Source organism: Chiroxiphia lanceolata, chromosome 5 (assembly GCF_009829145.1).
Source record: "Chiroxiphia lanceolata isolate bChiLan1 chromosome 5, bChiLan1.pri, whole genome shotgun sequence".
In the NCBI taxonomy this organism is placed as follows: domain Eukaryota; kingdom Metazoa; phylum Chordata; class Aves; order Passeriformes; family Pipridae; genus Chiroxiphia; species Chiroxiphia lanceolata.
Window position 1 is genome coordinate 45,108,845 of NC_045641.1, and position 23,918 is coordinate 45,132,762.

Sequence of the window (23,918 nt, forward strand, 5' to 3'; positions counted from 1 at the left end):
TAAGAGGCATATCTAGTCCAGACTTTGTGCCACATAACAAGCTTTTAATTGGATACTTGGAAAAGAAAGAGGTATAATTTTTATATAGTCCCAGGGTATTTAAGACATAAAGCTTTTCAGATTGGTTTGCCTTAAAACTGCACAGCAGCTCTTAATGACAGATGCTCAAGTCCTAACCCAGCTGAAACCAGTGGTTGCTGTACCAGTTTTTATAGGGTTGGGAAAAGAGCTGGAAATCACGTGTTCGTATGATAAAGTTGTGACTGCATGCATTAATTAGAAGCAGAAAGTAAGAAATACTTCACTGACAGGATGGCCTTGTTTATGTAGACAACTTGCTTTCGAATTCCTCAAAGTATCTTTAACCCCGAGGTAACCCTGCTTCTCAGCAGAGATCATGTTGTTTCTCACGTGCATATAAAACATGGTTCATGTCAGAGAACTGTCCACTGCGTAGAGAAGCCTAGAGAGAGAAAACCTGTCTGCTATGTATGTAAACACAGCAAGTAAGCCTACAAACATCATGGTAAGTCCATTTAAATACAGTCTGTCCTAGCATCTCATCCACGCTTTCTTGTACAAAGAGCCTTTAAGACAAGGAACACTTCTGAGTGCTGTCTACACCTACAGTGTAGAAACAGAAAGCTAATACAGCAGTTGGCCATCTTAAATTCTCTCGAGAGATTTTGTAACCCACAATTAGCCAGGAGAACCCCAGCCACATAGTTTGTCTCCCATGAAAACTGTTTGACCTCAGATTTCTTTCTTGGAGCGTGCAGCTGGGTTTTTTTTTTAACATGACCCTCCTCTGGGCATTCAGTGGAATAGCTCCGTTTACTAGTGTTTCAGCCATTCCAAGTATAATAGGAGGGTGTCAAAAACACAATGTAATTTCAGGTTTACAAACTTAAATTAGTGTCACGGTTGGTGGCATGTGATTAAAATACAGATAATGTAAAAACTTCAAAGGAATGTTACGAAATAATAAAACTTTCTCAAGAGAGACTTCACAAGTAGTCAGAGATTTTTAAAGGCTGCTTTAAAGAGTCTCCATTTCATGTTTAGAATAGTCACATTTTGAGCAGTATCAGATCTGTTGGACTTCCATCCAAGGTAACTGCAGGTATATATTGATGCAGAAGCCCCTACACTCTGTGAATAAATATCACTTAGCAGTGAAATATTGAAGCATTTATAATCATTAGTCCTATAAGAAGAAGACACCCAACCTATTAGTTCAGCACCTCACATTCTACTCATAATAATACTTCAACACTTTTTGATTTTATGATGCAAAAATCACAAAACTCACACAAAACTTTTAGCGAAGTGTTCTTGGACAGTAGCTGAATCCTAAGAAGATTCCCAGAAGAGTCCTTCTGACCCTCAATTTTATTATTATCTCAAGTAGTCATAGCCAATAAAGCTGATAAGTTTTATAGTATGCAATTTTATTATGCTAAACCCTATGATCATGCATAAATCACACATTAAGATTATTGCAAATACCAGTATAAGATGGTCTGTAGGGGTTATTCTTCATTATGGAAGCCATTAGCATAAAATCAAGATTGTGGGGTTGAGAATTTTCTTCCAGAAAACTGCATTATTTTGTATAATCCCAAAGTCAATAATTCATCTCCAGATGGCAAGTATTCGAAGGCAAAACTGTAAGCAAGGGAATAAGTAGGTCTACATTTTAATTTAACTGTATTTTGATATCAGATAACGAATAGATTTTTGATAGATAATAAGGGATGCATATTCCAAGTTGTGTGTATGATTCACGTGCACTGGAGTTCACAGTATCAACAGTGGTATTGGGGTTCAGAAGCTGTATGCAAACCATGCTGGTGGAAAACAAAATTACATGATCCCAGCCAACTAGTTCTTGGAAAATAAACCACATGTGTATAATTTGTGAAACAAGGAGGCAGAGTTTCCATTAAATAAGTTTGACTGAAACATCTATAATTTTTGTTTTGTTCTCAACAAGTATGTTTATGTGTACAGAGGCTACAGACAAACCAAGTGGCTACTGGAAGCTTAGTGTCATCCTGCTGAAACTCCATTTCAGGTGAACGGATAGCCAAAAACATAATGAATAAATGCTTCATAGTATTCTGGGAAGCTGGGAGTAAGATGGACCTAAAATATCATAAACTGTCCCCCAAGAATCAATTTTAATCATATTAGCACATCCAGCAGCCTAGATTGCTTTGAATCTGCTTTGGGCCTGCTGGAATATGATTTATGAAAGAAACAGCAGCTACATTTGCAACTTGCTGCTCTGTACTCGGGACTGTTACCATATGATCTATACCTGACCAAAACAAGAAAAAAATACCTCTTAACGTTTTCAGTGAAACACTGGTGCAATGCTCTTCTTCTCCCCCTCACTGCATTTGAAAAGGAGTTTATTGCTGTAGCTACTACCCAATACAGTGACACTAGAGTGTTTTCTAGATAACAAAGAATTGAGGAAGAAAGCTTTGTCTTTTCCAACATGTAGAATCTCAATCAATATTGTGAATATCATTAAATTACAACTTGAAAACCAGGTTAATTTCCACCTTTTCACTGAGCAGCCTTTATTTAATACACAAATTCTAGGGAAACAATAACAACAGAGAGGGAAAAAGAGAGTAATATAGCATTTTGTGATACTGTCCACAGTGTGATACAACATGGTTTACTATAATATAAAAAATAATTTGGGATCTTTTCTGGATAATTTTCTTTATCTGTGCACCTTTTAAACTGTTTTTATTACAACCTCTTTTGCTTTCAATGTTTATTCATCAGGAGGGCTTTTGTTATCTGAAGGCTAAGTAAACAGGAGGGAAAACAAGAAATACAAGATATTGTATGTCACCGGACAATGTCTTACTGCCACCTTGTGTTGACCAAAAATAGCTCATATCTCACAGATATTTAAACAACAACCAAAAAAAAGCTGTTTGGAAAATAAGCAAGGATAAAAACTTTCAGGAATGTGTGTGTGAATACATGAATACATATGTAACATTATACAAATGGTTTGAGAGCTCATAAACAGAGGAAAAAGTATATTTTCATTTCAAGCAAGCAGCAAATTTTCAGTTACACCATGTATAATGGGATTTTTTCAGAAGTTAGAGAGATTTTTATCCTACTCTTACAGTGTTAAACATTGCAAACAACACCTTTCATACACATCAATACATCCAAGCAATGAAAAATTCCTTCAGTGCTGCAGATTTTTACAGTTCAGAATAAATCCACATGCTGCACTCCACTTTCCCATGCACTGAATAAATCATATACAATGACAGAATTGCTCCTTGCACTTGAACAACTTACAAAATCAACACCTAAAGAAAATCTGTCCTCAGGTAGCTCCACAGACATGTGGAGCAATCACTGCACAGCAGTACATACATACACACAAACACACAGATACAAAGACGAGATGACAAACTCTTCTGAAGCAAACATTTGACCTTGTAGAATGATGATAAAATAGTTTATATCTTAGAGATGTTACCATTACAACATGGTTGGTCTCTATCCATTATTACTAGATAATGTTGTCCCTACTGTGATGGCTCCCTAAACACCATTCTTTATGCTTTGAATTTGTAGCTTTGAATTTGTAGCTTTGAACTTTCAGCTTCTAGCTTGCAGATCTCTCAAAGACCTGTGAGCTATTTCCAAGATGTCTGCAAAACCAGATTTTTAAAAAGAGCACATTTTTAAACGAGACTCTCTCTTTTGTGATTTACTACATATGCAAAGTTTTCAGAAGGCTTTACTTCTCCATTGGCCAAAATTCAAAGATGTATAAACTGAAGGAGGTAGGAAAGCACTGGATTAAGGCTCAGACTTGATCTCAAAACCTTGGGCACCACTCAAATCACAACGTTTTCTTTAGAACACCATTTTACCTTCAGACCTGTTGAAACCATTAAAATGTTACTATCAACTTAACTGCTTAGTACAATGCCAAGCAAGTTATAAACTGCATGAGGATTTTCAAGGTTGCCATGCTACCATGGCCATGGATTTCTTTAATACAGCAGATAACATGATTATTAGACAAGTCTTCAGTAAATTAGAAAGTGTCTTGGGGTGGTAGTATTGATTGGCAAGAAGTGGTTCCACTAATTCAGTCATCATCAAACGGTTCCTATGAGCATTAATAAATGGCAGTGGATGGAAGGTATGCAAGTTCCACCTCCCAGGAATTTAGTGCCTGTGATGCCATTATTCCTAGCACAAAGAAGTTCTGTAACTTCATGCAATATGATAAATGGATGAACCAGTTACTTAATTTTCTGTGGATGATAGACTCTATTTAGGATGGTTGCTTAGCCCAAGTCATAAAAATGAGCTTGTTTAATGTACTTGACAGACGCACAATGCTGTCTCTCAAGGTTTCACTGACTTCAGTCACTGCAGGTTGTCCTCAAGGCATTATGTGCAGGGTTGGAAAAAGTGCTTTTGCAGCAATTAAAACAAAATCAAAATCAAATAGTAATAATTAAATATATATAATATTAATTACCACTTAGGTTTTTATGTCTGAAGCTAGACTTCCCACTGACATATTAACTCCTTGCACATTATAAGAAACTTTTATCTGCTAATATTATTTCTAACCAGGAAAATCTGTTCTTTAGGCAGTCATGGGAACATATTGACATGTTCTAGATACAGTGAGTGCTGAAGTTGCTGTGACACAACTTTAGAGGCCAAAAGCTAGGGATTGCTTCATATTCAAGTGAACAACCCAAGTCACAGCACTTGTGATTGCTGAACAGACAAGATTTAAAAAAAAAAAAAAAAACAAAACATAAAACCAAAAAAATCAGACCTCATAGACAGTAACAGAGATGAAATAATCAGAAAAGGGGGTAGAAAACACATTATTTTCCCCCAAATCCTCCTTTCTGTTAAGATATTTTCTGAGAGGAATTTTCATTCACTACAACTCAGAGTCTTGACCAGTGTCTTACAGTACCCATGCTGGGGGTCCCACTGTTTCATGGCAATGCTTCTACAGCCCCAAACCTTCCTTTCTTCCTCAGGAGTCCTTTGAGCTTTGGTGACAGTCATATCATCCTGTCTAAGTTCTGCTAGTCAAGGAGAGGTTGGAAAGCAGTTCTCCATTTAACTACTGCTGTATTTGTTACTGGCCTTTCCTACCTTCATTTAATTTCATTTCCTTTCCTTATCTTTCTCCTCTCCTTTACCTTCCCCTTTTGTTACAAAAAAAAAGAAGCAAGACATATCCCTTTTTAAATCCCAAAATGCTAGGTTCACCTAAGTCAGAGACTCCTCTGGATATCAGCAAGAAAGATGACAGTAATGGAGAGTTTAGCAGACTTTTTTCTCAAGATGTTTTCCATTCTTTAAGTCTCAGTCAATTGTGGGACTTCTATAAATTTATAATACGTTAACAGGTTTGTATAAGTCTCCCCCAGTCTGCATAACCTACTCCATGTATACATTCACAGAAATACCTCATGGTCTCATTCTAGATCCTGAAAAAAACCCCACTATGCAGTAAAATACCAGGAAAAAATTAGAGGCTCATTCATCTACATGTCCTTAAATGTAAAGGAGAAGTAACTGAGCTGGTCTCTACTGTGGCAGCATTGTCAAGTTACCAGTGGTCACTCAGATGCCACGCTTTCCTCTGGCAGGATGTGGGCATAAGTAAAATCTACGAAAAATGGTTGACTGAAGATGTCCTTTTCACACTACAAGGAGAAAACTGATCCATATCCACTGATCCATATTTCACAGGTGAAATACCCACAGATATCAAGGCTGCACAGGATGGATTTAGACTGTAAATTTATGGGAAATCGAACTGCTGTCATCTGATGCCAGCCAACCCTTGACTGTGTCACAGCTTCGAAGGTGTTCAATTGGAAAAGCCTATCTAGAAGCCCTGGCACACGACCTATGCCACTGGTGGTCTTTGAATCAGATTTGTTTGATAACAGCCATTGGTAACTTTTAGTAGACTAGTATTTTCTCCTATTTCTGTTTGTAAATCCAGAAAGTTGGAAGTCGGTAGGACAAGGTGGGATGGCTTTAAACTGAAAGAGAGTAGGTTTAGATTGGATATTAAGAAGAAATTTTTTACTGTGAGAGTGATGGGGCACTGGAATAGGTTGCACAGAGAACCTGTGGATGTCCCATCCCTGGAGGTGTTCAAGGCCAGGGTGGATGGGGCCCTGAGCAACCCGGTCTAGTGGGAGGTGTCCCTGCCTATGACAGGGGGTTGGAACTACATGATATTTAAGATCCCTTCCAACCCAAACCATTCTATTATTCTATGACAAGTTACTCTTTTCATTACAAAAATGTGGTTCATCTGCTTTTTCTTACAAGAGTTAGAAGTATTTCTTCATTAAATTCTTAATCCTTTATTCCGGGTTTGGTACTGAAATAGCTCTATATTATTTTAACTTGTCCATGAAAAAGAAAATACAGGAGAAAATATATAGTCACAGAGCAGCCCATTGTGCTATGTAGATTCACCCACATCATCACGGACAATGGCTGCTCAGCTGCCAGTATTTAACAATAAACAAACATCAACAAACAAAAATGTTTGACAATAAATTTAACTACTGTTGGGAGAGCAGGTTTTTTTGTCTTACATAACACCAAGGAAGAACTTGTTCAGGAAGGACAGTAAATATTTCAAGCAGAGGAGCTGTGCAAGTACATCATCAATGAAAAGAGATCCCTGCATCTGGGACAGAGGATAAAAGGGAACTAAACAGCCAGCAGGATGCAAAATGACAGCTGTTTAAACCCCATTTCTAACTGCAGCAGCCAAAGGTTTGATATCTCTGAGCAACAAGCAGGCAGTTGTGGAAGGGTGGGACACAATAAAACAGAACAGATCAGCATATTGCTACTTCTATTGTGCTCAGACTGTCTGTTCCTGTCCTACTTCTATAACAGCTAATAACTAACTGCCAGAGTTTATACCATCCAAACGTCTGGTTATCCAGATCCTGCTTTTCTCTCTAAAGCTTTAATGAATTTTAACATGTTTGAAACAGCATTTCCCTCTGGCTTACCAAGATAAACCAAGATATAAACAGTCCCCTTGGGCCTGGTACATCCTCTGCTCAGTAGTGTGCCAAATTCCTTCATTCTCCCAGGCAACTTATATGCCCCTGGATCACCTCACTTCTGACTTGTTGAAAAAAAGCACCTAGTGAAATAAATGTCCTATGCCTTATAAGAAGGACTATTCCCTACTCTGTATAGGAGCAAGAATAAAGCTGCTGGAGGGGGTACATCTTACCGCCAAATAGTGTGGTGAGGCTTTGCAGCAACAGAGGACGGTACCTCCTGGCTCTGATACTCTTCTGCATGCTGCCTCCATCCATGACAGAGCACACCTCTCATCTTTAGCATCCCATCTGTGAATGCTCATAACCCCTAACTCTATTTTTATACTGTTTGCATCAACCAGACCTCTCTTGTCTCTAGTGAGAGTCTAAATATGACCCACTCTCTCTAAATCTGTCTGTCTGACAGGAGGAAGCTGGAAACACAGCTGGCAATCCAAGTAATCGCAATAAAAACCAGTCTTCTAGGAAAATATAGAGTCGTACATGGCAGTGGGAAAGGATGAAAGGAAGGGAGGTGAGGCAAACTGATCCAACACTCCAATAATTCTTGGAATTACTCCAAACATGCTTTACAAGTTTCCCATTAAACCAAACACCTGTATGCCTTCACATGAAAGACTGATTATTTGCTCATCCAACTTCTTATTCTGAGCACCAAAAATACCTCACAGGCAGGCAACCTGTTTGATCTAGCACTTTGTACTGTCAGCAGCTGGAAGCCAGAAAGAATTGTGCCAGTGAATGTTGTCATCCAATTTCAGTTATGTACTTCTGTACTGCTTTGGGAAGTCTTATTCAGCTCTTCATACATGTCAGTTTACACTGAAACCAGTTTCATGAATAAAAATTTGGCTTCAGATTTTCTGCATATAGAGAATATGATGGTAAACAATATATTAAGTTGGACAAGGTGTTTATTGAGAAGTCATAGGGTACTGGATGAAGCTATCTAGTTTTTTGCTGTTTATAACAAGTACCACATTAGAGGAAAAGATGTTTTTAACAGTGTCCTGTAAGCCTACTGCTATACACACTCAGCACACACTCCATCAAAGACACTCAGACAATAAGAACATTCAGAAAAGAGGGGAAAATGAGTACATGACTGAAGGATGGATTTCTCTGAAGCCACTTGCTTCAGAGCATGGATGATTACCACAGCTACTGCTCCTATGAGCTCCTGCTTCTCTTAGTTCCAGTCTATTTATTGCTATTATCTCTCCCGCCTTCTCACTACAGCTGCCCTAAAAAACCATCTCAGCTACCTCCCTCTAACACCTTCCAGACACTGTTGCATGTACATCTCAGTTCTTCCTGCTCCCCAGGCATGCTTCACTGCAGACCCAGCAATGAGAAACACAGCGGAGGAGAGCAGAAAGCTTGTGATTTATACTACTACACCTTAGGAAAGCTCCTTCCCCATTCCAGGGCCCACAGCACCCTGTGAACCGCCTGCAAATTCTCTAAAATCCTGTCCGTTTTGATCTGACTAGAATGAGAAGAGATGAAAAGAGCATAACAGGAATGGTGTTATGGACAGTTTCTAAGATCCAAAAAGAATCTGGATTGTATCGATAGAAAGTATAGCTAGAAATTACATCACACAGTGAGACACAACTTGATAAAAACACAGCAGCTGTTTTGCTTTGTTCTTTAGTCAGGCAACAGAATAAGGTAACAAGTAGAACAGAACTTTGAGTCTAGATCCAAAATTCATTTTAGCAGTAAAGCATATCTGTCCCTTTACCTGTAATTTCCCGGGAAGAAGACATTTGTCCCTTTGTCCCTTCTGTCTTAGGAAGTTAACTGACTTCATTTTCCTTTCCCCCTTCCACATCCCTGAGACAATCCCTTGTTCTCCCGGGAAGGCTACCCTTTTCTGTCATTTTCACTTCTTCTCTTTTTTTTTTTCCATGCACAGACACGTATACAGTCAAAGTATTTCTGCTATAGTTTGTTACCTGAGTATTGTAGCTCAGGTTTTGAGAGGGCTTATCAGAGAAAAGGGAAAGATGAGACATTCAGTTCAGTGGACCTTCTGCAACCTGCCAAAATTGAATGTAACAGCAACAGACCAGCATCACAGGAGGTGTCAATGATGGCTCCAAGATTGGAGACACAGAACTGTGTCATGGGTGAACATTACCTGTAAATCTCACATGTGGTTTCAGCTGGAGGACAGTTCTGAAGTCTCAACTGTCAGTCTCTGTTTGGGGCAGGACTTCATGGTTCTATGTCATGTTCTTTTCAGATTTCATTTTTCTAGGAAAAGGAACACATTAACTTGCAGTGTCCAGAGATATTTTTAATACTCCTCCACAGGAACATTCAGGCTATATTACAGATTTATTTGGAGATCCCCTTACAAAGGTCTTTGTGGTTATTGAGATGATGACGCTATGACTTTTACCAGAGTTTGAGTACTCTTGGACATCATTTGAATGCATCCCTATATCCACCTGATAACCACAAATTTTTCCCTGGCTACAGACATATTGGTGAGAAATATTGAACACACATATAGCTTTATATCCATGTGAGGCCATTATATCTATTAGATTCTGTTTGACGGACTTCAGGTACCCGTGTAATCAGCCTGTTATGTAATGTGCAGGAAAAAGCAGCAGCACAATTACACAGCCAGACTGAACTGTGGCATTTCCTGATATTTAATAGTTAACTGTGTTAACACTCTTGAGTTAATGTAAGCCTTTGTATTCGATTTCCTTTGGATTTTTTGTTTGTTTGTGATTTTCTGTTGAGGATAACCTGTCAAAAGCCTAATCCCTACTGCTTCAAAACTATGCTGCTTAGACAATAATTACACAGCCACCATGAAGTGCTATTGTTGTTTGACTCTACACTAGTTCAATTCTACTACTTTATTCTGCTTGTCTGTAACCAAGCTGCCTTTAAGGTAACATATAAGTGAATTGTGAATAGCATCTTTCAGTAGTCCCTGGACTGCCACAATTTTTTTTTAATTATATCCTATCTAGCTTGTAATTGTTTTGGAGTTCAGGGAGCTTGGTTTATATGATGCAAGCACAGACTATTTCTTTCAAAAAAAGTAGCTTTTTTCCTAGTGACATGCTTTCCAAATGCTCATATTTTAATCAATTAAAAACTCATTTTCTTTGCCAAATACAGTGCCTTGCAATCCAAGAAGGGCTATTTCCACATAAGTTCCAATCTTTAATTTTTAGCTTTTCTTTTGCTCAAAAATAATGCAGCTTTTCCACTGCAAATATGTGGAGGTTTTTTACTCCATCCAGTATCACTAGGAAAGAAAATGTTCCTAAACCCATTTAAAACCAATTGCATTTTCAGGGAAAATTCCAGGAAGTGGGTTAGAAAGTTAAATGGTTATCTGTATGCTGGGGTCCCTAAAAGCAAGAGGGGTCTTGATTAAAAACAAAAACAAACTCTTCAATGTATAAATCTTTTGCTGGTTTGTATTTCTTTTTGTAGAAGCCTGGCAGATTAATACTGGGTTTTATCTTGCACATGCCTAAATGTCTCAGGGATAAATGTACCAGTGATTCAAGCTAAAAGCATGACACTGGCTTTCTTCCCATGTGGATGATTTACATCATGCTGACCATTGTTTCTGTCTACTATCTCAGAATTTAAGGTTCCAGGCAAGTTGCTCCTTTTCCTATGTGTTGATTTCTTGCTCTATAAACTGTGAAGAACATTTTGAGGGGTTGCGAGAAGAACCTGTAAGACTGGCAGGCACATACCAAATAAAAAGTAGCCTGGAATAAAACTTCCTGTGAAAGTGCCTGACCACTAGGCTATTTGCTATGATAGACTTTGGGTTCTGGAGTGGGTTTTTTGTTTTCTTTTTAACTGTTATGGTAGTTTGGAGACTAAGAAAACTTCAGACTCCTTCCTGGCCAATGAATGATCTCTAGCACTTCAGTTTTCTCAGGCAAAAATTCATGTCCCTCCACATTCAGGAATGAAGACCCTAAAATTGAACGTGATCATTCTAAGAAGTCTCAGTTTAAGCCAAGGCAAGAAAACTTTCTGCTTCCTCGCAGACTTCCCACTGACAAACTGAGTCAGTCAGTATTATTTCTTTAGGAGAAATGCCTCAAGGAGAAATGGTATTATAAAACAGTAGACTCTGTATGAATGTCAAGCTAAGAAAATAAAGTATTGTCCTCAATGTGAACAGCTACATAACTCATAAAATTCTCTTAATTACTATAAAGTTTTTTAGGGATGATCCTCCAAACAAACTTTAGTCTCTCTCTGAGCAATGTGGAAAGAGACCTCTCCAAGAAACTGATGTGAAATAAAGAGTATTTGTAAAAGATTGCTGGTAACTAATCAATATACAAAAAGGAGAGCTCAGTAACTGTCAGAATAATTTATCAATTTTTTCAATTTAAAAACAAAGAGAATTTTTTTTTTTTTTTACAAAGATCTACATGCAACAGCTTGTCACTTTTCCTTTTATTGTAAGTTCTGGGTTTTTTTCTATTTGAACAGGTATACAAAACTCCAACTGGAAATAAAGGTAACATTTCCCTTTTAGTATTTCAACTGTCCTCCTGAGTTATTTCTCATTCGAAAAACAATAATTAAATATTAAATATAAACTTCTTACAAGTATGGATATCCTATCAACGTTCTCTTTCCAAAACTTGCTGATTGAATGCACTTATTTTTCACAGAAACTATTGTCCTCATTACTACCCAATACCTCCCATCATGGAATGTAGCCTTCTGGATCAGTTTTATGCTGATCACTTTGGACTTTTTCACCAAGTAGTTTTTTTCTCAGCCTTAATCCTGCTGGCAAATTCTGACCCTCATTAAAGTGTTGTGCAATACTCATTGTGACTGCCATAACCTTTGAAGAAAATAAAGTCCAGAGTAAAAGTAAACCCACCAAATGCACTTATGCGATTGTTTTCTCATTTAGGAAATTTCATTCTGAGCTCTAGATAATTTCATTCTTTCTGCAAGTGATGAGAATGGAGTTGTCACTATACTAATCTTTAGATTGTGACTCTATTAATCCTTCTTTTAGATTAAGATGTATCTAAGGGGGTGGGCACAATTCTTGTCTAAATAACTCAGCTAAAATTTCAAGCCTTATTCCTAAAAGGATTGTATAAATCACTTAGATGTGTTGATTACCAATTTAGCTGACATCTAGTCCATGGAGACTTCTATTCATACTAGTTTGTAGCTGTAATTATATACTACCATAGCATGTTATTAAAGGATCTAAAATATAGAAATATGTATGAATACCCTGTTGAGATGATAAATTTCCACTCTAGTAGAAAATCTAACTATTTCTTAAATATCAAAGGCATAGCACCATTTCTACTTCCAGCTCTAGGAAAATCACTGCCTGTTTTTGTGATGCTCTTAGCTAGTCAACAGTACCTCTGGATTTGTTCTTTAGGATGCCTGGATGCAGACCAGGGATTTTTAGAGGTGTTCACAGAATAAACTGCTCATCTATTAGCATGTATTAAACTAATACTAAAAGAAACAGACCATAGGAGTGAAAGTAGTTACAGTAATTCATGGTAGATTCTTTCATCAGTTCACAGTAGACACAACTTTTCTCTCATCCTCATGAGCATGCATAGAAAAGTGATAAATCATTCATTCACTGAAAAAAAATTGTCAATAAAAATTTAAATTAATTTTAAATCCGAAGTAATATTTCCCAGTCTGGGGGATGGTCAGTCCCATTGTACTTAGATAATACTATATGTTTGAGTCAGACAAGTAAACAGAACAAACTCTCAGTCAGATTAACTCAGGGTAAATCAAGTGACTGTGCTGATCTGAACTGACTACATCACTTGAACACCAGTCTTAGAGGGGTACAAGAAGCAGTTCTAGATATATGGTGAGATTCATACATTCTTTTGCCATCATAAAGTAGCATTTCCCATACACTTTTTTGTTAACACCCAAAGATCACCTCTGCAAGTTTCAAATATCACTATTAAAAAAGAATGATCCACTATCTGCATATCCAACGAGTAAACAGGTATGTGTTTCCAAAATCAAAAACGTCTTTGCCCAGCTAATACTAACAGCAACATCTGGCAAACAGGTAAGTAAGTGCTGCAAAAATTCCCTTTAACTCACCCTTCTACTGTCCTGATATGTTCCTCAGTTGGAAAATGGGTGTAATTTACTGAATTTAGATAATAACTTTGAATGGATTTGATGAGACTAGGCAGGAGTTTATACCTCTCCAAAATATTGGAGGGTGGAGGGGGGGGCTTGTTCTACAGTAATCTCCTCTCACAGCACATTAGGGCCTAAAAAGCATATGCAGAATCAAAAAATGGTTGCAGATATTTTATGGGAATCCTATCCTTTTCATTTCTATGGCTATCATGTGAGAAGCCGCTGATGGGCAAACAGAAACAGATGTCATTATTTACAATGACAGGATCTTGGCAGGATAACTGTATCCACTAAATCCAGCTGCCTGGATAAACCAATGCCTAAGTATAGTGGCAGTGTGGGCAGGAGATTCAAAACTTTTTGTTCCCAGTGTTACATGTTTCCTGATGGTACAGGCAGTATCCGATATACAGCCCAGAGCTCATCAGGAAAAAATAAATATTCTTAAGGCTAGAATAGAGGCTAGTTAATAGAAAGTTAATGTAAAACTTTGATTTTTCATCTACACCTTTATCTTATGATTTATCCCATAGCTGGCCAACCAATATCTATCACCATAACAGCCTACTACAGTACAGTTCATGGTGACAAGGGTGCCATGTCCTGATTCGCTGTTACTCTTCTACCTGTAGTTTTTACATTGAGCTGTGAAAAAGTTGGTTATGTGGCTCACTAGGAGAAAAAAACTCTGAGGCTTTCAATCTAAAGACAGATGTCCTGAGAACCACATTAAAAATAAAAGAATCTGACTCGTTTATCAACACTCAAGAACCAAAATTTCAGCTCTCTATTCCTGATTGATGATTTGCTAGCTGAATTCTTTCTCCATTTCAAAGTTGCTTTACCTTTAGCTGGAAAACTACTGTTCTTTCCTTCATTATACCTGCAACTAGCAGGTATAATAATCATACTAGCAGAGACGAAAATATAACTGTCTGAAACCCAATGCAGCTGCATGGAAGACACTAGTTTGGAGGTCTAGAATCCAGGTTTGAAGATGATACATCAGATGAATTATCCCCTGAAGCACACTGCATGCATTAGAGGTTTTATCATGAACTACAGAGGAGCTTGAAAATAGTTGCTTTAAATGTGTGACTGTCTGAACACAGATGACATAAATCCTTCTCCCAAATACCTCGAAGGGAAATTGGAGAAAGCAGGCCGGAACATTTCTGGTCTGCCAGGTGAGATTCAGGCCTGGTCCCTTGGCTGTTGTCTCCTAAATCTGTTTCAGCGTTCTGTTTTGCATAACAGCATGTGTTTTTAAATTAGGTGCTGATAAATAAAAGCCAGGCACTGTATCTGACAGGAAAATCAATCACTTAGATCGCTAACAGCTATCAGTGTTGTAACCAAGATGCTAAAGTTCAAGCTGACACCCAAGGAACTCATAAAGAAACTCTCAGAAGAGAAGAGGAAGCATAAAAGGGAGTATAAATCAATCTGAATGAAGTTGTCTTAAAAAGAGTAGATTTGTATTATGCAGTTTGGAAGAAATTCATATTACATGCAATAATATTCAGCAAATGTTTTCTTTTAGACATATTTTTTGGAAGAAACTCTTCAAATGGAAAGATTCCAGTTCTTGAAGTGACATTTGTAACATTAAAATCATTTTCCACTTAAAACAATACCTCTCTAGGCCCAGAGCAAAGTTACATAAAGAGGTTTTACCAAGGCAGTCAAGTAATTTCTGGTTTACATTGCTCAAAACAAAGCTGTTCCTTCACTATTATGTTACATATCATTATCCTAATACAAATATCTACAGATGATCTCAAACCTCTGCCTTTTATCCACTTTGGATATTAGTTACACTGTGGATGTCACTGATTTCTGAATTTGAGGCTTTTCTCTGTTCAGTGTGGAATATGCAAAAAATGAGCACTGAAATTTGATATAAGTTAGTTCTGAAGAACAGAGAAAGTCTCTGCTTTTCATAGCATTTTAGAAAGCTTTTCTATTAATAGTAATTAATGGGGGTATTTTTGGCTTTATTTTGTTTTTCTTCTATTGATCATATTTTCAATTGCTCCAATTGAAATTGGAATTGCTCCAATTAAATGCTTTATACAGAAATCATTGTGTAAAAGTGAGAATGCAGGCTGTACCACTTAGTAACTTCTGTGAATGTACTACTGTCTACTGATTTAAATAAAAGAATACCATTATTATTAAAGGCAGAATTGACAATGCATGTCAATATCATCCAATACTTGTTAAATTCCCATTTGCTTTGTCAGATTTTAACCAATTGGCAGAGATTTCATACAGTAGGTGTCTGTCATTAACAAAAGTTTCTGAAACTTCTCAGGAAAAATGTTCTGTATTATTGGGAGCAAAACTAGAGGATAAAAATTTGTGCCATAATAACAAAATGGGAAATTCTTCTTTTATAAGTCTAGTTTTGGACCAGTCACTTGAAATTTTGCTGACAAATAGAGAAATGATTTTTGTGTAATTTATGTTGGTCCTATGAAATCTACCAAAATTTGTCTAAGGTAAAGCCTTGCAAAAATATCAAATAGTGTGTCTGATAATTTCAAAAGGTTTCTGTCCATACTTACTGAAAGGATCAGCTGAACTTGCATGCTCTGGGGCTGTAGCTCTGGGACAAGTCAAGGTTTTCCTCATTATCTGAAAAGAGGAGGGTTCCTGTATTTTTTCTTTCATTAGGGAAGGAAGAAGGAGGTTGTAGATTTTTAGAAGACGAGTATTTTGATTGCAAAGCCACGCACCCAGGAATGAGAAAGTAGCAGAGTATAAGTCCCCTTTAGTACCTTTTTTAGTTCTCTCAGGAAAGGACCCAGTTCAGGTGAGGGAGCAATGGTTGCACAACCTGCACAGCCCCCTGCCTCATTTCATCCAGTTCTGGTGTTACCATGGGCCTTATCACACATTCATGCTGTGTGTCAGATGAGACCCTTCCTCAGGGTACAGAATGTCCTAGCTCAGGGAATGAATCAGCACTAACACATGTAGAAGAACTGCTGTCTTTGGATCAGTGCTCTTTATTTGTTCAAAAGCTGAGAAGCATGAGGTGACTGAAGCTGGCATTTATAGGAAGAGAGATGGGAGCTCTCAGTGGGTGTTTCCCCAGAATATATTTTATCTCTTAATCTACTGCATATTTTCTTTGTGATGCTGCCCAAGCCATTTAAACTGAACTTTTTGCAGGGGTCTCACTAAGTGTATGCTCTTTATTCCCTGGGTACTTGACTTGAGACCTGAGATCTGATTACCAACGGAGCTCAATACTTACAGCTGCAGCTGATGTCAATAACATCTGTGCTCTGAGCCTATTAAGAGTTATATACAAAAAAAGTATATGGAAAGTAGGATATCAGGCATTTTGATTTGGACTGCAAGAATTAGTTATTTTTGCCAAGTTACTGTTTATTAGCGTGGTTACATCTGCTCTGTCTTGTGCAAGCATCCATTCTGAGACCACATTTGCCAACTTCCTCACCACAGAAATGCTCTATGAGGAATCTCACTGATAGATCAAGAGATAAGACTCCAAGTGTGTTCTGAAGTTCAAGCTCTCTCTAGGATACCTACACACACAGAGCATATAGACTATCTGACCTTAGAACCAACTCTTCCCTGGTTTGCCCTGCAGCTCTTGGCACTGACTTGCATTCCAGCTGTAAGCCCACAACGTCCCCATGCCCCAGTACTGGTAGCCCACTGCACTCAGTCTGTTTCTACAAGACTGCAGCAGATGAGGTGGGATGCACAGTCTGATTTTTAAAGCCAAGTCATACTGCAAAGCTGACACAGACCTCACAGGGCTATTACCAGGATTGCAAAGACGTGCCAGTTTCTTTGTTTCCTTGTTTTAGAAGGGCTGTCAGGCAGCCATAAACATGTCATGTGGACTCAGAAGCAAGCATCCATTTGAGGGATTAATCTGCCAGCAGTGCTCAGAGAATGTAATAGCTAGATAAGTATTTCAGGACACAACAAATTCTGGAGGTTATTTGACACAGCAAAGCCCATTTCCAAAGAGGATTGGAGGAACAACAGTGGAGCAGAGAAAGCTTTATACCTCAGTGTAGAGACTGTGCAAGCTTTTGAGAACAAACATCCTAAAGGTTGGGGCATTGCAATAGAAGGCCCCTCTGGCTGATGCACAGAAGCCTTTCAAGACGCAACAGATAATCAGCAACCTGACATTTTCTGGTATGTGGAAAATACAGCACAGGTCCCTCTATGAGCCTATCCGATAACCTCAATGCAACCCAGGACTCTAGTCAACCAGGTATACCCAAGATGGTGTTTGTCCTTGGCAACATGTGAGAGACATTCTCCACTTGTCAGGACTCAGAGATAATTTGCATTGACAGAATAAGAGAGACACCTCAGGGAAACACAAGAAAGAGCAAATGCAACAAGTGATGCTTGCAAACCCAGGAAGAAAGCTGAGGACTTTTCTAGCCAGCTCTGCTGACCCAAAGGACCTGCAAGGATATTGCTGTACGTACATAATCCTGGATCACATTATTTTATTCCTAGACCTTCCATCCTAAAGAGGTTGTCAGTACCAAAAGGCCAACTAGGTGTGTTACAGCTGCAGGGAGGTCCATGACAGAGCTGTGAGGCACTTCTAGATAATGTTGCACTCATTTATTTCTCTACCCTAAGACTAAGCTTCACTTTTTCTCTAGAGATCTGTTTAGATATATCAGCCTGAAGGCTACAGCTCAGCCTAAATTTTGGGTTAGATAAGGTAGAAAACAAATTATCAGAATTGCTTTGCTCTTAAGAGGCAAGGCAGCAAAGCTGAGAACACATTTGGTCTGCTTGGATATAGTTAGTGTTCTGGCAAAAAAATGAAGCTACCCTAATGCTAAAGGTAAACCAAATAAGAGGATAAAGAGTTGTGCAGAGAAAATCTAGGGATCTCCTACATTAAAAAGTGGCCTTCCAGGTGAAAGGAGAGAGGAGTGGCTGGAGCAGCTATTGGTCTACACTGCTGAGGTAATACAGAGCATAAGGTTTCAGCATACAGAAGCTTAGCAGCATGATTAATAGGCGAGTTCAGAAGGTGACTGCAGAGGCCAGTGAGGACATCTGGCTGTGTGCATTTCTGGAAAAAACAGGGAAGTAGGGCTGGAGAAAATGCTTAGGATAGACTTAGTTATGTTCAAAGTTAGGAGAGATCACTGACATGAAGTATCATCTTGATCCATAAAGGCGCATAAGGTCTAATCTGGAGATTAACCCTGGGAGGAGTCACCTAACAAATCCTGCAGCTGGTTAAAAGACCATTGTTAAGGCACTACAGTCCATGTCAGCAAAGGTCAAAGAACCGAAGCACTGACTATGCTCAAGGGAGACTACCAGAAAAGGATGCATAAAAGACAACTGATTAGCTTCAGATTGGAGGTGTATTTTGGAGTAAAGTTAGTTGACAGAAAGCTGAAATTTGAGCATAAATATTAATATTTAGACCAGAATAAGCCATTCATCTAATGTAATTAAAGCATATGCAAGATAATTCGACCTTAGTCAGTTAAATGACTTGGCTACATTTTCTTCTGAGGATGAGAAATATAGTTCAAGGAATTAATTCTATGGCAAAGTTTAGGATAGAGTTTATAGTTGGAGCTAGGATGATAACTGTTTGGAAATGGTAGTAGTTAATGTAACTTGATTTTGTGAAGGACCCAGTTAGGTATACATAGTTCAAGCTGAGAGGGGCACTTGTTTTATCACAATTAAGTCTAAGAGGCAAGATAAGCAGTGCCAGTGAATTCTGGGGAAAATGAGGGCAATTATGATTTCATCTACATCCATTCACCCCAAAACTTGGGCCCCTAGGCCCCCAAGTTACACCAGAGAAATGCTTAAACCTTTAAGAATATTTTTAATTCTGGGTAAAGGAAGTTAGATACAGTTTTCAATTTATAACACCAGCAAATGGGAAAGAAATAGAATAACTTCTTTTTTATGTAAACTAGTAGGTTAATTCAAGTATACTGATCATATCAAGGATAAGTCTCAGCTAGAATTTAAAAAAACAAACAAACAAACAAACAAACAACAACAACAACAACAAAAACTCCATGGTCTCAGTCAGAATTAATCAATAAAAAATTACCTCAAAACAAAGTTTCTGCCTAACTATACCCAAAGCCACCTAAACCAGACTCAGTACTATATGTCAGAAAGTAGTTCAAATGAGCCCTGATCTTAGGCTAGCACTCTAACTTCTTTCTTTTAGTAATATCTACCCAATTCTCTCTTTCAAAAAGAATTCCACATGGCAGCTATCAATGCCCCAGTATAGGTATTGGTATCTGAGAAATGCACAACTGTCTTTCTAGCCCAGCAATCTCTGTTGTCCTCTGAATTGCATGCAAGCAAACAGAATAGCACTATTTGAATGCTTAGACATTCAGAAGTTTGGGTTAGATTTAGATTAGGCTTCTATGAGCTGAGGAGTAGAGTAATGTCTGATCTGGCAGATCTCGTACTGATGTGGGGACTGGTGCTTGAAAAGGGCCACATAGATACATTCATATCAGAATTTATGGGGGTAAAATCAGAGCAGCAGCTTTACAGGACAGGAAAGATTTCAATTAGACAGCAGAAAAGACTGTTGATGTACAACACAAAAATGTAAAGAATGCCAGGAGCAGAGGGTATAGCACTCACTCTCTCCAACAGAGAGGTGATTTTCCCCCAGGAAGGGTATGGCTTTGCTTGCTGACTGCCTGCCCCCTTCCCCCCGAGGCTGTACTTGGAAATCCTCACCACTCCGGTTTGCCAGCTGCAGTGTGCCCAGGTCTTTCCTGTGGGGTAGGAAAGGGCAGTTTTGAACACTTTAAAATCTCCAGACATTTGCATATTTTATCAAGCAACAAAGTCTGTCCATTTCATCTGATCCTGAAACTAATATCACCTTGAGAGCAGTATGAGTCAAAACAAAACAAAACAAAACAAAACCAATCAAACAAAAACCCGAAAACAGCCTCCTCCGACCTCCCCCCCCCCCGCAAAAAGAACAAAAAAAAATAAAAGAAAAAAGAAAGAGAAAAAGTCTAATGTTCCTAAAAGTCCTTCTTAAACTAAATACATTTGTACTATCAACTCTCAGACAGGGTGAGTGTGTCTCTTTTTCTTAGAAACAAACTGGATAAATACTAGTATAAATACTGTAACACCGTCACAGTTTCACAGATAAAGTCTTTGAGCTTGTTTTCTCACTTCTTTCTCTCAGAATAATCCATGGACACATCCAATGCTACGCAAAATCAAAGGCACTTACACCAGTTTTGGGGTATCTTGATTTGGTTCGTGGATGAGTTTTGAAAAAAAAAATTACAGAAAATGAAAATATTGTACTGCAAAGGTTGTCTACACTTGCAAGCGTTCACTAAGTCCTCTGAAAATGTGTGTTAGTTACAAAACAGATTTGAAGATTTGTAGGAGTTACTACTTCCTCCCAAGTTATATATCAAACAAAACATCTTTTTCCAAGTTTCACTTTCAATTCATTTGACCAAAGAATCTTTAAAGCAATTCTGATGGTTTCTAATGAGTTCTGCAACACAACAAAACAGTGAATTATCAATGCTTTGATGAATTCTCAAATACTCCGGTACTAAAATTTTTGTTCAAAATCACTCAGCTAGTTAGCACATTTGTTAAAATTAAAAACTAATTGCAAATAATATAACCTAGGGATATATCACTACTATACCTCCATGAAGGATGAACAATGCCTAGTTAGATCCAGCTGAATGAATCAAGACAAGTGTGGGGGGGAAAGATTGTTGGAGGGCAGAAGCATTTAATCTGCTCTTGCAACTCATTATATACCTACCTGAGATCTCTCTTTCCAAATTTTATTGATGTGAAAAGTCCAGAAATATATAAAAGGCGTGAAGTTTAATCAAATGTATGGAACATATTACCTTTTGTTTACAGGCATTGATCCTGAAGCCACTTCCGTCTGACCTGATAAACAAATCCCCTAGAAAAAATCTACAAGAAAAAATCTCATTCCCTCTATCAGCATTCAGTAAGGAGGCTTTAAGAGACAAAATGCTACTGTTAAAAGACTAGCATCAGTTAATCAAGCACTTCTTGAAATTTAGATTTAAAAGGATGTGACATATTGGAAGTTGGTGAAAATTCACTTGGCTGCTTTGGTAAGTTTCATCACATAATCGTTCTGCACGTGTGTGGCGTATTTCTGCACCTTTTTTTAACAGTGTATTTTCTTTACAAATATTTTTTTACTGAGAGATTCTACACATAAAAGTAACACATAAGTACTCCTAAAGAAACTCATGTTTTGACTTATTTAAAAAAAGCTTGCTAAACTGAAAAGTAAAAAATGAGTGTATTTTTAATATCAGATTTCCATGAAATGTCTTTAAACTTTTCTACTTCTGCAGCAGAACATTTCACATGAATATCTGGAAACTGCATGCTGAGTTGCAAAATTCTGCCTGGAGAAGGGAGAAGGGATGATCATTAAAAAAAAATAAATTAAGAAATAAAAAAGCAAGGAGAATGCCTGGCCAAACAATAAGTGAGATGTGATTTCATTTCACAAAATAAAAGTCTTGAAATATTAAAAATAATATCACCAAATCTCAGAACAATGGTATGCAATCATACCTTCATTCAGAAGGGGGAAATAGTATTTGATATTGAAATAGAAATTTGATATTATTATCATTCTGCTATATCTGGAATGTGATTTTCAATAAACATATGTGTTAATTAGCTCTTATCTATTAAAGACAAATTAATAGATGCTAATATATTTGTGGCTATTCACTACAGATGTAAAAGAACCCATTTCTGTCATAATCATGCTTTTTCTTCCTTTAAGAATCTGAATTATCATCTTCTACTGGCTGAAGAATTTGTAAAAAACAATACTTTGAACCAGGAAACTTGATGAAATAACTTGTTTCTAATCACTTTATAAAATCAATGCAACTCAACTGCATAATTAGACCAAAAAAAACATATTCAATGTGAGATATTCAAGAAGACAGTCAAAATGTGTTTGAGTAAACTAATTCTAATAAATGAAAGTCCCCCAAATAAGCCAGCAATCATGGACAGATTTAAGAGTCCTCTTAGCAAAGAAGCTAAATTAAAGAGGCTAAATTCATAATCTTCATTATTACTTGAAATGTCAGTCTGGTTTTAGAGACTAGACATGAAAATATCTTAGAACAAAGCTTCATGAATCACAGAACATAACACTATATGCTGATCAATCAACAGATAATTTACTAATATAAACAATTTTCTTCCTTATTTGATTACAACTTATACATAATGTTTATTACAAAGTACTTTACCCATTGAAAAGAAAGCAAGAGCAAATAGACACATCTTACCTAATTGTTAAATTGTATTTGCTTAAGAATTTGGTGAGTAATTAGTATTTGTACATCAAGAATTTTGCAGCAAGTCCTGAGAGCTAGTGACTTCACTTTTATCCCTTGTACAGCGGTGTTACAATCTTACTTATCGATGGGGGAGTGGCAACTGGAAATTAGGTGGTTGCAGTACCAGATGAGTAGAGTTTCTAGAGTTACTCTTTAGTAGATCAAATTAGATCTACTGAGCGATGCTGACACTGCGTACAGACTCAAAGTTAACAGCTGTTCAAACAGCTTGCCAAAATTGGATCCTGAAACTGTAGAAACCTGCATTTTAGCAGGATTCAGTGTGCAGGTAATTGTTTCTGTACTAGTGCACATATCTACATTGTTTTGTTTAATTTTTTTTCAGTTTGCATATTTTCCCATTTAAAAGGTCATATGGTAAGATTATAAGAATGTTTTCTGATCGTGTTTCCTAGGTATGCATAGCTATAAAGCTTCATGCTGCAAATTAAGAATGCAACAACCAAGCTCTGATTATTCTCCAGACCTGATCAAAGAAATCTGCACCAGTGTGGAACTTCTAAACAGGGAAGCTGATCTCCATAAAGAAAATGTTGCTTTGTCTGGAAGCAGCAGCCTAGAAGATGCCTTCAGTTCCTATGAAATGCAGGCAGTACCACTTTGTATGGACACTACCTTGCCTCCAGGGGACTACATTCAAAGACAAGTTTATACAGAGTCTTCACTTCCGAAACCTCCTACAGAGGAGTGCATTGGGAGCCACCATGCACCTTTCCAGTTCAACCGTCATGCTCTGTCCAGAATCTCCACTTCTCCAACATTAAGGCGTCTAAGAATGGCCTCTGCCTCACAAGCACTGTCACTTCAGGACTGTTCTGACATGGGGAATCAAAAGGAATACACTGGCTCTCTCCACCACATTTGTAAGAGTCCACCTCGGTGCATTACGATTTCCTCATTGTCATTGCCTTCTTGTGTCCATGCAAAATTATTGTCTTCCAAAACCAAGTCCGAGACAACTACATCAGCTCCAGAGTCTGACATACCCAGATCAAAGCTTCCAAGCCAAGAAGATCCTTTCAGCTATGGTAGTCCCAATGAGCCACCCAGAAACTCTTGGAGAGCCAACTCTTCTACGCTGCCTAGGAGACTCCCCCGTCCAAGCCCTACACCATGGATGGGTGTCCAGGTAAGAAAAATAGGAGGATGC

The 23,918-nt window shown here is 37.8% G+C and overlaps 1 protein-coding gene across 1 annotated transcript in view; it reads left to right on the forward strand.

The window, feature by feature from the left end:
• The first annotated feature begins 23,793 nt into the window (after positions 1-23,793).
• PLEKHG7 (pleckstrin homology and RhoGEF domain containing G7) overlaps positions 23,794-23,918 on the forward strand; it is a 30,638-nt gene continuing 30,513 nt past the window's right edge. Inside the window, exon 1 of the mRNA XM_032687830.1 lies at positions 23,794-23,891. Within this exon, the coding sequence (XP_032543721.1) occupies positions 23,794-23,891 (98 nt within the window). The remainder of the gene's footprint in view (positions 23,892-23,918) is intronic.